Raw genomic sequence first — 15582 nt, forward strand, 5'->3', positions numbered from 1 at the left:
GTTTCAAATGATGATCCACTCCATTTTGTCGAGTACAATCATGCAAAACTTTATGTACAGTCCTGTAAAAACTAAAATACTAAACTAAAATTTTAAAATATTTATTATAAATTTTAAACAGTAAATATTCATAAAGAAATAATGATGATAAATTCACAGCTTTTTATGATTGTACATTATAAGTTAGCCAAAGAGAAACATGACTGTTCTTCCAAAGCAAATGCCTTAGAGTGCATATCCTTTAGTAGAAGAGGTGTTATTCAAATTAGGCAACTCATTGACAGTTTTCCGATTTGTGGTTATATGTTCAATATTTGTACAGTATTTAGAGAGCAAATAAATGTTCAATAAAGGGCATACTCATTCAATATTTCTTGCAATGTGTTAAAAAGAAATTTAGTATCTGTGTGAAAGCAACCTGAAGCTCACTAGAATGCTCAATAGAATGCTAACCAAGAGAGCTTAAAGGAAAGAAAAGGGAAAGAAAAAGATGTAATCTTTTGCAGCACACTGTAATACCTTGGTATTTTATTAAAAAAAAACTGAAGTCGGATCTTGTAAGACTTGATGAGTCAACATTTGGCTGTTCCAACTGGGCTACACCCATGGGAAAAGTCACAGCTTTCTTTGTGCTCTCCCACTGCCCAGGAAGAAAAGGAGGCAATGACAATGTGTTCTTGTAAGCAAGGGCTACACAGCTAGGTAAAGTGAAAATTTGCTAGATCTATAAGGTGAAGGGCCCTAGAAAGCAGTGACTTTCAAAGGAGCTTTTTCTGTTACAGTGGGTAAACCTCTGGGTACACAGGATCTTTGAATGAAAGGTAGCTGCTAGTGTAACTGCAGGCAGTATGATTCCTTGTTATTCAGGGAAACTGAAGAGGAGCCAACATTACTGCCTGTGGATGTGATAGTACATCCACTGATGCATTATGCTTGGTTCTTATGACTGTATTTCAAAAGACTATTGAGAAAGTGACTATTGAGGAGTAAATATGAATGAGAGTGACCTGAGTGATAGAATCCACATGGTATGCAAACCATACATGTTTTGCATACCATGTGGATTCTATGGTATCCAAATAGAATACCATAGAATAGAATACATTAATTCACCCAAGAGCAGTAAAATAGTAAGCTTTTAAAGGCCAGGGAAAAAAAATCTCTGAGAGATGGCTGTTTAATCTAACATAAATAAAATGGAAGCTGAAGCTAGATGCATTCAGGTGACAAATAAAGCACTGTTTTAGCAGCGAAAGTATTAAGACATTGGAATAAATTCTTGGGAGTATGGTGGCTTACTTTGATATTTTTAGGCCTAACCTAGGTACCTATTTTAACCAAAAGTCATGGGGTCGAGGCAGGATATAGTAGATGGCATCTTTCAGCTTGTGCTATATGGAAGGTCAGTTTAAATAAAGAACCTGTGCAAAAGATTTATCTACCTAACAGCCTTCTATATGTTTATCAGCTTTGTCTTTTCCCTTTACAGATAAAACAATAAGTCAGTCTTCCAATGTGAGAGCAATTTTTCCAAAGATAGTTTTTCTAGCAGATCTCTGGCTGAGTACGTGTAAATACCATTTGAACGTTCCTCACTTTGAAATTTTTCTAAGCACTTGCACTAGTTTTTGATGGCTTTTTCTCTTTTCCCACTAAAGCAAAATCCACACTGAGATCAACTACTTTTGTAACTCCTTTCAGCTAACTAAAGTAATGTTTCATGCAGACTGATGAATGTTCAAGATACTCTACTCTTCTTCACCCTTTTTTCCTTGTTGTTCCTAGAGTCTGAAAAAGCTTCCAGATGCTTTTCAAACTTGCAATCAAAAATTTTTATAAGAGTGATGTTTATGCACAACCCTACATAAATGCTAAGTAATAATTATAGCTGCCAGTCAAGATTATTTTGTTCCATTCAGAAACCCAAACTCATTTATCAGTGGCTTGTATTTACTTTGACTGGCTGTAATGAATAGCCTCTGAGTATCATTGCCTACCATGACATAAAAGAATGTCTTTTCTGAATTCCAACAATGTAACATCTCCAAAAATTTATTATTTCATTTCAGAAATCTGCTTTTCTGTGCAAATTCTCTTTTGAGTTCTCTGTCTGTAATTGCTTGGTTACATTAACAAGGAAACTTACACCATTTTGATGAGTGGCATTCTGAAAGGATGTGCTATGTGGGAGTCAGATTTCTTGGGCTAAGCTAAAGATGGACTGTTCTTTGAAAGGTCTGCCACTGTTATATGAAAAATAAATTAACTGTGAAACAATGCTTAAAAAACCCAAATAATAATTGTAATTTAAAATTCTGTACCAGAAAACAGTTACTGTTAAAATACTTCAGAGTTTTTTTGTGTTGCTGTCAAGCTCATTCATCTTAGTCTCTCCAATTGATAATGAAATTACCTGCTTATCTTTGTTAAATGTAACCAGAATGAATCTTTGCTAAATGAACCCAAATGTTTTAAATGATTAATTTACACAGTTTTCCTCATTTCCCTGATGCTGTTTTAAATGTATTTAACCTTTAAATGAGAAATAGGCCCAGATCTGTATTCTTGTACTTCACCAATTTTAATCTTTCTTTGACTGGAGCAAATGGAGAATAGCATAATTTGTACTGCTGTTACACTGCTGGTAACAGACAGCTACAGAAATACAGTAAATATGTTCCAAGGGGAAAACAAGCAAAGCAACTTCATTATATATTGTGAAAATGATAATGAAGGAACCATTCTACTCCTGTCTTGGCCCTCTGTGACCCTGTCCCTTGTGAAAGGAAAGCAGGACTATCTGAGAGGCAGTCATGCTTACGTATGCATTCCTGGCATTTTTGGTCAATATATCTCTTAGTAAAAATACCTCCAAAAGATCTTGCATATCAACTCACTTTTTAGACAAAGAGGTAACAGTTTTTAAATGCTGAGTTTTTGTGGGTGTGTGTTACATTTTCTAGGGCAGAAAGACCCAAATCAAACATCTCAAAATGTTCCTTTTTTTTTATGGAGGAGTTGATAAAAACAAGAGATGTCTGTTTTCAGGTTGCTGTTATTTTTGGACAGTCTCATTTTCTCTCTTCTGGCTTCTTGCATGTAATTATGATCCAGTTCTGCTCCCTTTGGAATTTATGGCAGCATTCCCACTGACAGCAGTGGTTATGAGGTATATTTGACTCTGGAGATTTTAATTCTGATGTCCTAACAAAATTTCAATACACATAATTATGTTCTGGCAAGCTGAATTCTACCTTTATTAATTTGAGTTTGCACAGAACCTAGAAATTCTACTAAGTCATGATGCCAAGAGCTCTGCTCTCTTCAAAGAATTGTATCTGCCTATTGCTCTGGAATTATTGTGCTGAATTACTGACACATGGAAGAGGGGCATTCAGTTTTTGCTTAGTGGATGAATGGGGTCCTAACTGCAAGTGATCTTTCACAGAAAGCCATGGAAGCACATTTTCAGATGTTGTCTGTGTTGTGTTATGATACCTGCAGAGATACCTGAGGTAGCCACTAAGTAGCAGTCTGTTTTCCACAGACACACAGAAAATATGCTCTGTGGATGTGTTTATCAATACAATTTTCCTAAAAAAACCCTACCAAACTAGACCATGAGACACCCCTGGTGTCCCCATTTGAAGAAAAAAATCCAAACAAGGACTAGAAAACTAAATAGTGAAAGTGAGGGATTTATTTTTGGTGATTTGTTCCACACTTCTCTGTTTAGATTTTTAAACAATGACAGAAAAGAAAATGCTTTTCTAATTTCAGCAATAATACTTTTTTTTTCTATTCAGAGACTAACTGCAAAGAATTGAATAGAGCTGTGGGGAAATTAAGGACTTCATCAATATGAATTGTTCTTTCTCTCCCATCGCAAAGATGTTAGACTGCTAAATAAATTTAAAGTGTGAAATTTGCAATGATTGAGGCTGTTATGAATTGCTGTACTATTAGCAACCAGGTAACAACCATAGTAACTGCCATTCTCTGGTGGCTTTTCTTGAATCTAAGCAAGAGATTTTTTTTCTTTCTTTTAAACACATGCATACACAAACACCAGGATCAATATATTGTTTTTCCAGTCTTTTTTCCCAAGGCAAACACTCCATGGGTCATGTTTTTATATCACAGACACTTACTAAGCTTGAAAGGCTTAAAATAGGGCAGTGAATTTCTTCCAGATGGGCAGAAGCCAACCTGCCCTCCTGAACCCTGGGTATCTAACTATGTGGGAAGTGTCTTGGCATTTCTGTCCATACCTTAACCATACTTTCAAGGAATGTGATGTATGGGATGTACTGAGCCAGAACCCTCAGAGAAAAAGCAGTAGTATTTATAGTAGTACATTCTGTTATGCTGGCTGACCTGAATTAAGCTGAAAAAACTAGGATTGTAGAAAATCAAGCATTCAGATCATTACTGGATGATATGACCTTTTCAATGTAGTTTGTACTGGTTTTACCATAGCTAGGATTTTTTTGAAGTGTTTTCCCTCTCTCTGTCTCTCTCTCTCTGTCTCTCTCTCTGTCTCTCTCTGTCTCTCTCTCTCTCTCTCTCTCTCTCTCTCTCCCCCTCTATCTATCTATCTATCTATCTATCTAACTGTAACTATTTTTTTTTGTAAATGTAATGTTAGAAATGTACATGTCACAGAGCTGGTGGCACCCGTTCTTGTGACTGACCATCATAGATTTGTAATTATATCAGAATTGCTGTGCTACATAGAACTGCTTCTCTGCTAGAGATGTTGCCTTGTGGTGTCACAGGGATACTGTCATAGAAAATGAAATACCTCTGGCTAAATACTTGCTAGTTAGCAATGCAGGCATATGCTAGTAAAATCTGTATGGTGCATTTATGATTTTATGAAAATAAGTATGTTTGTTTACGTGATCATTATCTCTCTGTTATTAGGGGTAAACTTCATAAAACTTGTGTTGATATGCCTGAATATATATCTCTCAGGCAGTTAAAGAAATCTATGTTGGACCCTGTCAGAGCTTTGAAGAAAGAAACAGACACTTTTTTAGCTGAGGCTTCTGCAGCTTCTCTTCTGACAGATATATATGTGAGGTGTCCCATATTTTCTCATGCCCATATCATTGACTGAAGAAGGGGTTTAGTATGTATTCAAAACTCAACTAATAAAGCAATCCAGAATTTTGCAGCTTTAAGTACAATTATTTTAGAAAGTTCTATTAGTGACTTGTATCAATATACTTTCACAGAACTTCTCCAGTATTTCCAATAGTATTGTGCACAGTTTAAACAGAAAAGCAGTATTCAGATTCCTGTGATTGAACTCCTTTGAGTTTTATCTTTTTACAGAAACTGAAGATCTGTGTGTCTGATAATTCACCTATCTGTGCATGTGTGGGTGTGTATGGGTGTTAGAGAAAGAGAGACCTGTAATAATGCAGTTGCCTGTATCATAGTGTGTATGCACAAATTTCAAACAGATACTTAATCCTTAGAAATGTTAAAAAGCTAAATGCTGTTAACATATTTATAATGCAGAATATCGTGTTTACTAGATGAAATATTATGTTACTGAGGTGCTTGTATTATGTAAAAGGTAAGGTCTGGATACCATGCAGAGCTATATACATTTGATGACAATAATGCATAGCCTTTTTTTTTAGTTACCAGCATATTATTAAGCTGAACTGTTTTCTGATTGTGTAGACAATGATTATTTGTCTGAAAACAGAGTGTGAATGGAGAGCATGAATTGTATTTTTTATATCTGTTTTTCTTACTACTTCCTTCTGTTCTTTTCAATTTAAGGTTGCCTTTGCCTCCTGGAGCATTCTCAGGTCTTTGGGAAAATCAAGAAACATTTCAGAAATTATATTTCCAAAAGTTTCCAGTAAGAATTATGAAATCAATTATTTAAACTTCTGGTAATGCTTCAGAACGGAGGTCTATGATATATGTATATATAATTAAAACCATATCAAGATAAATCCTTTTTCACCTATAATTTCAGCTCTTGATTATGCTGTTGTTTTTTTTAAGATCTGAAACAGAAGAAGTAAACCATAAGCTTCTGAGCCAAAAAAGTCATTTCATGTCATTTAATCTAAGATATAAACCTGCAACCTTACACTAGCTTCAAATACATTCCTGCTCTTGGCATGCAGCCATGCTAACTTCGTATCACTCCAAAATACACCCTTGTCCACTGTACATCTGAATACACAGGAGGCTTTTTGCTCATTAGTTATGTTTCCTTGTCAGATGAACTATTCAAGGATTGGCTTACTTCTTTTTTTGTAGAACTGGGTAGATTGGCCCTATACGAGTGCTCAAAATGGAAGATTTGGCTCAGTAAATGAGTGAATTGATCACACAAATTAGTTTGCAATTGCATCACAATGACAGTGTATGTTTGGATACAGCAAACAGGAGTATCTTTAGGAGGAATTTGACAGCTGTCATTATATTGCAGTAATTCCATTTTCCTTGTGTAGATCCAGGACAACATCCTTCTCCAAGCTGTCAGGGATCAAAGTAAGCAGAGTTGGAAAAATGTCAGGGTTTATCTATTTTTTTCTGTTCTGTGTTAATAAAGACAACAAAACCTTTCTGTAAAGGGAGCTGCACAGGATAATATGATATAAAAATGGTGACAAATATTTAAGAATTAAATTAATCAAGAATTATTATATAATTTAAGAATCAAATTAATTAATATGATATAAAAATGGTGACAAATATTACAGAATTAAATCTTTCAAGCACCAAAAGCATATATAATATGAAACAGATCTGGTTTTTTTTTCTTTTTTTTTGTGTGTGTGTGTGTATTTCCTGTTAAATTAATGAATATTCCTAGTACTCTTTCTGAATTTATTTTTCATTGTGTTGTATTTAGGGATATTATGATACTATGGATGCTGGTTATGTGGATGAAGATGGCTATCTGTATGTGCTGTCTCGAGCTGATGATGTGATCAATGTTGCTGGACACAGAATTTCTGCAGGTGCAATTGAAGAGGTTAGCATTGCCTGACAACAAAATAGAAGAGTGGAAGATGAATAAAGCAAGCTGAGACTGAAAATCCCATGTTTCACCGCCTCTCAAAATCTCACACAGAAAGATTTCTCATTTTTTTCCTACTTGTTTTGTTTGTACCAATTTCCATTGGTACTTTTAACCAAAATATTTCCTGTTTGTTTTCTTTCTATTAAGATGCTTTCCAGAAACATAACGAATGTAGTCAATAATAAGCAGTTTGTATCATGGGATTGGTAAGGCAGGCATAATTTGATAATTGAAGGTGGAGTTAAGGAGCAGTGTGGTAGGGTGGGAAGCATACCTTTTTTAGCTCCAGTAACGTATTTATTTGGGACCACATTAGGATAGGGTAGTGTCAGTGTGACAGGTAGTTTCACCAGCTACTGTAGTTACTTAGGAGTAGAAACTTTTTTGCCTAAACTACAATGATCAGTGGCTGATTTTTTTTTTTTTCCAGAGATTAATATTCAGTGCTTTTTCTTGGTTGGAAGACTTCAGAGTTTTTTGACAGCTGTTTTGTCTCTTATTGTATGAGCAGTGCTAAATGAACAATGAAAATTTCTGTTAAAAACCCTGCTGTTAAATTGAAAGTCATTAATGTAATACCCATGCAACTCAAAAAAGTTGAAAATAGTGACGTTCATAATAGTGTCTGAATTTCATATCATTGTTCACTCACCTTTCTGGAGTCACTGTGATTGATTGCCAGTTAAAATTTCCCTGATAACATATCAATTGCTTATTCAGGGAGTATAGGAAAAGGTGTGCTGGGCGTGTACAAGAGAAAAATATGCTTTTAAGAACTCTGAATTCAGCTGTTCACTGAATCAGAAACTGATCTGTGAGTTGATTTTTCGTTTAGATTGTCTGTTAGTCTAGTGACTACTTTATTTTGAAGGCTAGAAAAATTAGAATAGAAGAAATTCTAATTACACCAAAGTGAACAAGTTCACATTAATCCATCAAGGATCGGTCAGACAGGGAGCTGAAACAGCTGCTGCCCTGACTTAGGTCTATGGAGATATAAAGGTGCTTTCAGTCTGCTTAAACCTCTTTCCCTTAGGAGTAGTTTTTTCGTGTTTCCTTTCTGAAGCACAGCAGGAATCTCATCCTCACCCCTTATTGCTACTACTCCTGGGCCGAGCTGGGCATTTTCTTTGCTTCAGCATGGGTCTGAAGCTGCTGTAACAAATGATGAATTGAATCACCTCATCTGCTGTATTACCTTTGGATCCATCATACTGAGCTCAGCATCTCTGTTTTTTTCCCTGCTAGTTAGGTCTTACCCCTAGAAACATAACGTTTCATCACTGTAACATTCTACAAGCTTTTCTACTCACCTTTTGAACAAAGCTAAAAACCAGGAGTGATTTAGTGCATACACAAGAAATTGCTAGTTAAATGGGAAAGTGTTAAGAACACCACAATTTGCTCCTCAGTAAGATCAGTAAATACAGAATTAGAGGTCCATTGAGTCACTATGTAATTGACAATCACCTTGTTAAGCAAGTATGTTATCTACATTTACATTTTAGCTGCATTACAAGTTTAATTAGTTTTTCCTTAGTGCTTTGACTAAGTGTTTTAGCTCTGTTATGTTCCACACAATGAGTTCCTTTGTCTAATGTATCTGTTAATACTATTGGAGCTCCATGTTTACTGCAATGCACTAGATGTTAGAGTTTACCTGGCCAATTAGTGAATGGTGGCCAGGTAAACCTCATCTTGCATGTTGATCCACCCTTTTTCTTTGGTCTATAAATCTGTGGTGTCCCTTCTTGCCCCTTGAATAAAAAAAAAGCTTAATCAAATCTTGTTTATCTGAGGCAACAGACTTGAGAACTGAGGAATTTATCATGAGAAATCCCTTTCCCCTGATCACGGTGTTTCTGTCTGCTGCTGCATTTGCCATCCATCCTTGTACCCCATGATCATACTAGGAAAATCATTTCACTTCCTGAAGTTTTTAATTACTTTTAAACGATTTTTAAATGTCTAGTGCTGCTTCTGTTCTTCTTTTCAGTTGTTTTATGAAGTTTGTTAATTTTAAAATTGGTATTTATTAATTACTGATTTCAGTAATTTGAAGTTAGCCTTTGGAAAGTCAAAGGTATGTTGATAGAACTTTGGATAGACTGAAGAAAAATACTACAATAACTACACTATTCCAACTAACCATAAGACTTACAAATAAGTGACAGACTAGAATGACAAAAACAAGGTACAACAAAATAATCTGGCAACACTTAAGTCTTCACTTTAGGAGTCTTCTTGATGCCTGGTAGGCAATTATGATATTTGATAGTAATGCCAGTTTAGTGTAGATTTTTTTTTTTTTTTTTAGTTATATACACCTATCAGGTTTCTGTGGTCATGGTCAAGAATTTGCAGCAGAAAAAAAAATGGATATTTATAGCAGGAAATGAAATGCATTACTGAGGCTCTGGCCTGTAGGTGACCAAAGTGCATTAAATCTATGTGATGCAATGAAACTCTGTAGGGATTTGGGCTTGCATAAGATTAATTCCTATTTGATTTGTCAGTGGAGATACAATGACTTTTGGACAAAGTAGGCTGCACCTGAATTCAAATGCATTTGTGTATATTCAACTTTTTGAATTAGGCTCTTCTGCCCTTCTAATTCTTGTATAAGCCCAGTGCACTCTTCTGTATTTAGTTTGTGCACATCATATTTAATTGCTGTGAAAAATCCAGTTTCGAAAGCTGTGCATAAGTGGTCATGCTTCTGTAATTCAATAGAGCATGCATCTGCTGTCAGGTCAGTGTTTTCCATTTGTATTTATTCTGGAATGGGACATCTCTAGGATCATAGTTTGTGAAATGAGTATAGCTTCTGACAAAGTGTGCTAGAAACACATTGAATGGATTTATTTTGCTAAAAACTATTTAATGTGTTGTGCTGACCATGACACATGGAGTCACTTTCTCCTTCCTGTTTTGACTATAAAGCCTAAGGATGGTGAAATCTGTTTTGAAGATGGGTTGTCATAGACCCTTGGAATTGTTCCTTTCCCCATCAGTTTCATAAACAGGTCATACAAGAACCTCCCTTTTTTAATCTGGGCAGCAGTGTTTCAGCTTTCTGTTCTTTCAGGTTTTTTCTTCCTGTCTTCTCTGTACTTTTCCTGTCTTTCGCATTCTCACACCATTGTATGAGCATCCAGTGCAAATGTGGTATTCCTCCTTAATAAAAACAACCAGAAAGTGTCTTTATTCCTAAAAGCTTTGATTTTGGGAACACAGTATGTGAAGTTCAGTTATTATTAGCAAGTACATAGTCTTTGTATGCACAGATAAATTAACAAGCACAATCACATTATGTGGCTTCTGTGTAGGGTCAGGTTAGGTCCTCCTTGTGGTCGAGTCCAGAGGACTGAAAAGTGCTGCTGTCAGGTCAGTGTTTTCCATTTGTATTTATTCTGGAATGGGACATCTCTAGGATCATAGTTTGTGAAATAGCTTCTGACAAAGTGTGCTAGAAACACATTGAATGGATTTATTTTGCTAAAAACTATTTAATGTGTTGTGCTGACCATGACACATGGAGTCACTTTCTCCTTCCTGTTTTGACTATAAAGCCTAAGGATGGTGAAATCTGTTTTGAAGATGGGTTGTCATAGACCCTTTGAATTGTTCCTTTCCCCATCAGTTTCATAAACAGGTCATACAAGAACCTCCCTTTTTTCATCTGGGCAGCAGTGTTTCAGCTTTCTGTTCTTTCAGGTTTTTTCTTCCTGTCTTCTCTGTACTTTTCCTGTCTTTCGCATTCTCACACCATTGTATGAGCATCCAGTGCAAATGTGGTATTCCTCCTTAATAAAAACAACCAGAAAGTGTCTTTATTCCTAAAAGCTTTGATTTTGGGAACACAGTATGTGAAGTTCAGTTATTATTAGCAAGTACATAGTCTTTGTATGCACAGATAAATTAACAAGCACAATCACATTATGTGGCTTCTGTGTAGGGTCAGGTTAGGTCCTCCTTGTGGTTGAGTCCAGAGGACTGAAAGCACTGTTGACAGCAAAATGCCCCAATGTGAGGGGGTAAATTAAAAAGAGCCAGTTGCTTTGGAAGAGGATTCACAACTGCTGGCATCTTAAGGCCAGCTTTGTCCCAGACTTGGTGACATATGTCTTGGTATGTACTGAGACATCTTGGTGTCTGTTTTCCTGGAAGTGAGTACCTCAGCTGGCTAATTGGAAACTTACATTTTTTTACCTAAAAAAGAATTTTATATATTTTATCAATGTGATGTTGTGTAAACATGTAGTAGGAAGGAAGGAAGCTCACTTTTTTGTCTCAGGAAGTTGAGATCTAATGTTTTCAAGAGAGTGAGCTGAGCTAGGCTGGCTGCAAGGCAAGGCTGGGCATGTATTTGGCCTTGGTTGAAACTACGCTTTTACAGCAACAAAGAATGAAAAAAAAACCAGTCAGAGAAAATGAACCAATAGACTTTATAAGTCTGTAGTAGGAGTGCTCCTGTGGTTTTGGTCCTTACTCCCTGCATTTAAGTACCATGTTACTCATAATGTTAGACAAATGTTATTTGTTCCAGCAGAAATCTCACTAACAAAACCAAAGACGTGATACTCTCACAAAGCTGTAAGGAAATTACCTGTGGTTTGTTCAATATTTCCGTTTTGTGCTGCTGAGGTTTTTATTTCTTCTGTTTGTTTGAAAAGCATGTGTAAGTATATACGAAAATATATACACACGTATATCTTCAACACATGTAATCGGAATCCTAATTGTACTGACCTTTTGCTGTCAAAATGTAAGAAAAAGTCTTTCCATACCATACCATACCATACCATACCACTTTTTTTCACTGAAGTGTTGTCTGTTTTCTTTTCCATCCCTCAGTGTATTCTCTTCCATCCTGCTGTGGCAGACTGTGCTGTTGTGGGCCAGGAGGATCCTTTAAAAGGACATGTTCCATTTGCACTGTGTGTACTGAAAGGAGGTGAGAACTCACTGACAACTGATGTCACTAACACTTGCAAAAGTCTCAGAAAAGATAAAGGATTTTACCTTCTTCACTAGGTATAAAGACACAAGAGAGTAAGATTTTGGAAGAGATTGTTGAGCGAGTTCGGAGCAACATTGGTCCAGTAGCAGCTTTCCAGAAGGGGTTGTTTGTGACACAGCTACCAAAAACACGCTCTGGCAAGATCCCACGTTCTGCTCTTTCTGCCCTCATCAGTGGAAAGCCATACAAGGTAAGTTAGAGATGTTTGCTTCAATGAATTAGGCACACATGCACATCCAAAGGCACAAAATGGTGGTTTTGATTCTCTTGACTGTTCTGCAACTGGTCCATGACTTCAGGTAGTACTTTATGTTTTATTTCTATTACCGATTATCCAAAAGATTTTCATGTTTCAGAGCATTACAGATACTTTTTTCTTGATTTCTTTTGAAGTATAAATTTAGAAGAATCTCTGAATGAAATTCTTATCTACTATCACATGCTACTGTATTCTTACTTTTCAGATAACACCAACCATTGAAGATGCTAGTGTGTTTAAACACATTGAAGACTTGCTAAAGAAAAATTAAATGAGATAATACATAATAATGAGCATTTCAGTTATTCAAGTATACAAAGAAGCTTTTCTTTTGTTAATAACACATTTTAAAAGCAAGTAATGATTTGGGACTAAATGTTTTTACTGCACAAACATTACTCTGTTCTTTGCCATCTTGCCACAGCCACTGACACATAATAAAGTCTCTGCATGCTGTCAATATATGCTGGTTATTAAGATGGCTAAGAATTGCAAATAGAATTCATACATTGCTGTAGTCTTAAAGGGTAGGAGTCATTGGATTATCCATCTTATATAGTGTCACGTAACCTTGCATTTCAATCCGTTATTTTATAATGTGACCAGTAACTTTTCTTTGGCTAAAGCAGTTTACAAAAGGTAAACTATGAACAGAGGACAGCAAAAAAGGAATTTGATTGTGAATATTGTTGCAGATATAAATTGTTCTTACTTGTAAATTATTAGGTCTTCTAAATTTTTTCTTAAATTAAAAATTTTAAGATTAGTTCTCTTGATTCTATTTTCTTTTTTTTTCCCCTAAGTCTTTCTGCCTTAAATTAGATTTCTATACATTTTTTACTCAATAACTTTTTGAAGAGCCTATTTTGTAAAATGATAAATAATTTCTGACTTTCAAATCTGTGAAAATCTTGATTTGTCCACAGTAATACTCCAAATACCCCATGTATATTATATAAATAAAGGCAGGCATTTACCTTTTGCATTTTCTGGTAATTTTTTTCTGGTCTGTATCCCTTATGATAAGGGCAACCAGAATGTGCTTTTTCTGCCATAATTACACATTTTAAGCTGAGATACATATAACCAAGACATTTAGCAAATATGTATACTAAGCAACCCATTGTGGACTTTATAGGCCATTCCAGACATTTACAGCATTCTCCACAAGCCAGGGGATGGAGGATACATTTTCTACATACGTTTCTTCTCAAACTGCAGTTATTTAATTGAACAACAAATGTAAAAATCCTTTCAAAAATAGATGCTCCCAGAAAAGTATAAAGCAGAGAAGTTGCTCAAACTCAGCAGTGCTTACCAGAGAAAGAAACAGTAAGTAGATGATGGTGTTGTATAAGAGAGGTCCCCAAAAGGGTCCAGAAATACTGCTACGTAGTGGTGGATAGAGGTAAGGATTATATCCCTGTGAAGTAGTGAAATAAACCAACAGATTGATGTAGGAGCTAAAAGGTGATAGGTTCCACTTAACATGAGCCATACCCTAGTGGTGCCTTGTGCTTGTGACACTTTTGTGGAGTTGGTGAGCTCTACCAGTTACATAAGAACTGAATGAAATGTCCATGTGTTTTTCACTGGGGACTGCAGACAGCTGGGCCAGTCATGTTGAATCAGGTCATACAGTCATGCTAAACCAGTCCAGTTTGAGCCTGGGCTGTCCTTGTTTCCTGCCAAATCATTGCATAAGGTACCCTCCCTCCCTCTCAGCTGTTTGCGTGATGGTTGAAAATCACCATCTGAAAAGGGAATAAAACATGCAAAGTAACTGAGTAAAGATGCTTTATGGTAGATATGCTAAATATACAGGTTGGAGATTTAAAAGGGGGAATAATTTTGCTCTTCAGAGATGTGAAGTACTTCTTATAGAAGTGGCAGTTAGTTTAAGATACTACTTTCTTCTGGATGAATTATTCAAGTACAAAGGCTTTAACAGGAGGCCCATGCCAAATATTGGACTGACTTGCAGAGACTTTTTGCTTTTCACAATGCTACAACTTAGTAACTTGTGCTGAACAGTTACAGAGCAAGAGGAAATTCTTGGGAGTTGTCAGTGGTGTGTTTTCAAATCAGTGAGACACTATGAGAGTCTTATCACAGAGAAACTGTGGCACATTCACACGGTGTGTGGCCACTCCTTTTACTCCTTTTAATTGAAGGTGAGACACTGTTGTGTATATTTGTTATCCTTACCTTGGCTGCAGCCATCATATAATTGCAAGAGCAGGAGAGGGGAACTAATTAGTGAGAGCAGAAACTCTCTACAAGAGATTCTGCAATTCATGTAGAAGAGAATTACGCGAGAGAAGATCTTGCATAATTTTCCCAATGATAACTCATGTTCCTACACCAGTTTCTCCATTTGTAAGGAAAAGTAAACTGCTGTCTAGTTTGGGTCTCTTAAGGAAGTGAAAAAACCCCACAAAATCCTCAACAGCATTAGTAAAAGATATTCAGGCATGCACTTACCTTTCAGAAGGGCTTTGTGCTTACATTAATATTAGTAAGAAAAAATTCTCTTTCCTCTGAACTGTTTTTGAAGAGCTTCAGTAGGTCACATTCTTAAGGTGTCTCCATGACAAAAATATTTGTAATAATTTCTGCTTTCTGAGGAAGCCTGAGCTGTAGCAGTCTGGGGGGGGTCTCACCCTGCAGTCTGGGGGTCCCACCCAGCAGTGTGGGGGTCCCACCCAGCAGCCGGGGGGTCTCACCGTGTGCCCCCTCCCCAAGGGCCGCGAGGGCGAGATCCGCCACCTGTTCCGCGGCTTCGCCTTCCTGCACTGCAAGAAGCTGGTGGAGAACGGCGGCATGTTCGTCTGCAAGACGCGGCACCTGGTGCTGGCGGGGGGCTCCAAGGTCAGCCCCCTCCCCATTTTCCCCTTTTTCCCGTTTTTCCCCCCATTCCAACCCCCCTTTCCCCCCCCAGCCCCGCGACGTCACCAACTTCGCCATGTGCGGCTTCACGCCGATGTCGCCCCGCATCAGCAGCCCCATGCACCCCAGCGGGGCCGGTGAGTGCCTTTGGGGGGTCCCGGGGGGGCTTTGGGGACCCTCGGGGACCCCGCTGAGCCCCCCCGTGCCCCCCCCACGCAGGGCAGAGGGGCGGATTTGGGGCCGGGGGGCTGAGCCGGGGCCGCGGGCGCCGCGACAACGACCTGATCGGGCAGACGGTGCGCATCTCCCAGGGGCCCTACAAAGGTGGGTGCGCCTCTGAGACCCCCCCCG

At 37.4% G+C, this 15582-nt stretch overlaps 2 protein-coding genes across 2 annotated transcripts in view; both read left to right on the plus strand.

Annotated features, from left to right (window-relative positions):
• The window catches only part of ACSS3 (acyl-CoA synthetase short chain family member 3), a 65994-nt gene extending 53365 nt beyond the window's left edge, over window positions 1-12629 (plus strand). The window contains exons 13-17 of the mRNA XM_041465522.1: window positions 5800-5881; window positions 6890-7012; window positions 11918-12017; window positions 12098-12273; window positions 12548-12629. Coding sequence (XP_041321456.1) covers window positions 5800-5881; window positions 6890-7012; window positions 11918-12017; window positions 12098-12273; window positions 12548-12613 — 547 coding nt within the window. The 3' untranslated portion in view covers window positions 12614-12629. The remainder of the gene's footprint in view (window positions 1-5799; window positions 5882-6889; window positions 7013-11917; window positions 12018-12097; window positions 12274-12547) is intronic.
• A 1202-nt stretch (window positions 12630-13831) lies between these two features.
• On the plus strand, window positions 13832-15555 carry SUPT5H (SPT5 homolog, DSIF elongation factor subunit; the record flags this gene model as incomplete). Its single annotated transcript, XM_041465523.1, has 4 exons — window positions 13832-13882; window positions 14986-15213; window positions 15284-15368; window positions 15451-15555. Coding segments are annotated over exons 1-4 (469 nt in total), but the record flags the coding sequence as incomplete, so codon positions are not given.
• Between the last annotated feature and the right edge of the window lie 27 nt (window positions 15556-15582).

Source organism: Pyrgilauda ruficollis, unplaced genomic scaffold (assembly GCF_017590135.1).
Source record: "Pyrgilauda ruficollis isolate IOZ18807 unplaced genomic scaffold, ASM1759013v1 scaffold19, whole genome shotgun sequence".
Classification (NCBI taxonomy): Eukaryota; Metazoa; Chordata; class Aves; order Passeriformes; family Passeridae; genus Pyrgilauda; species Pyrgilauda ruficollis.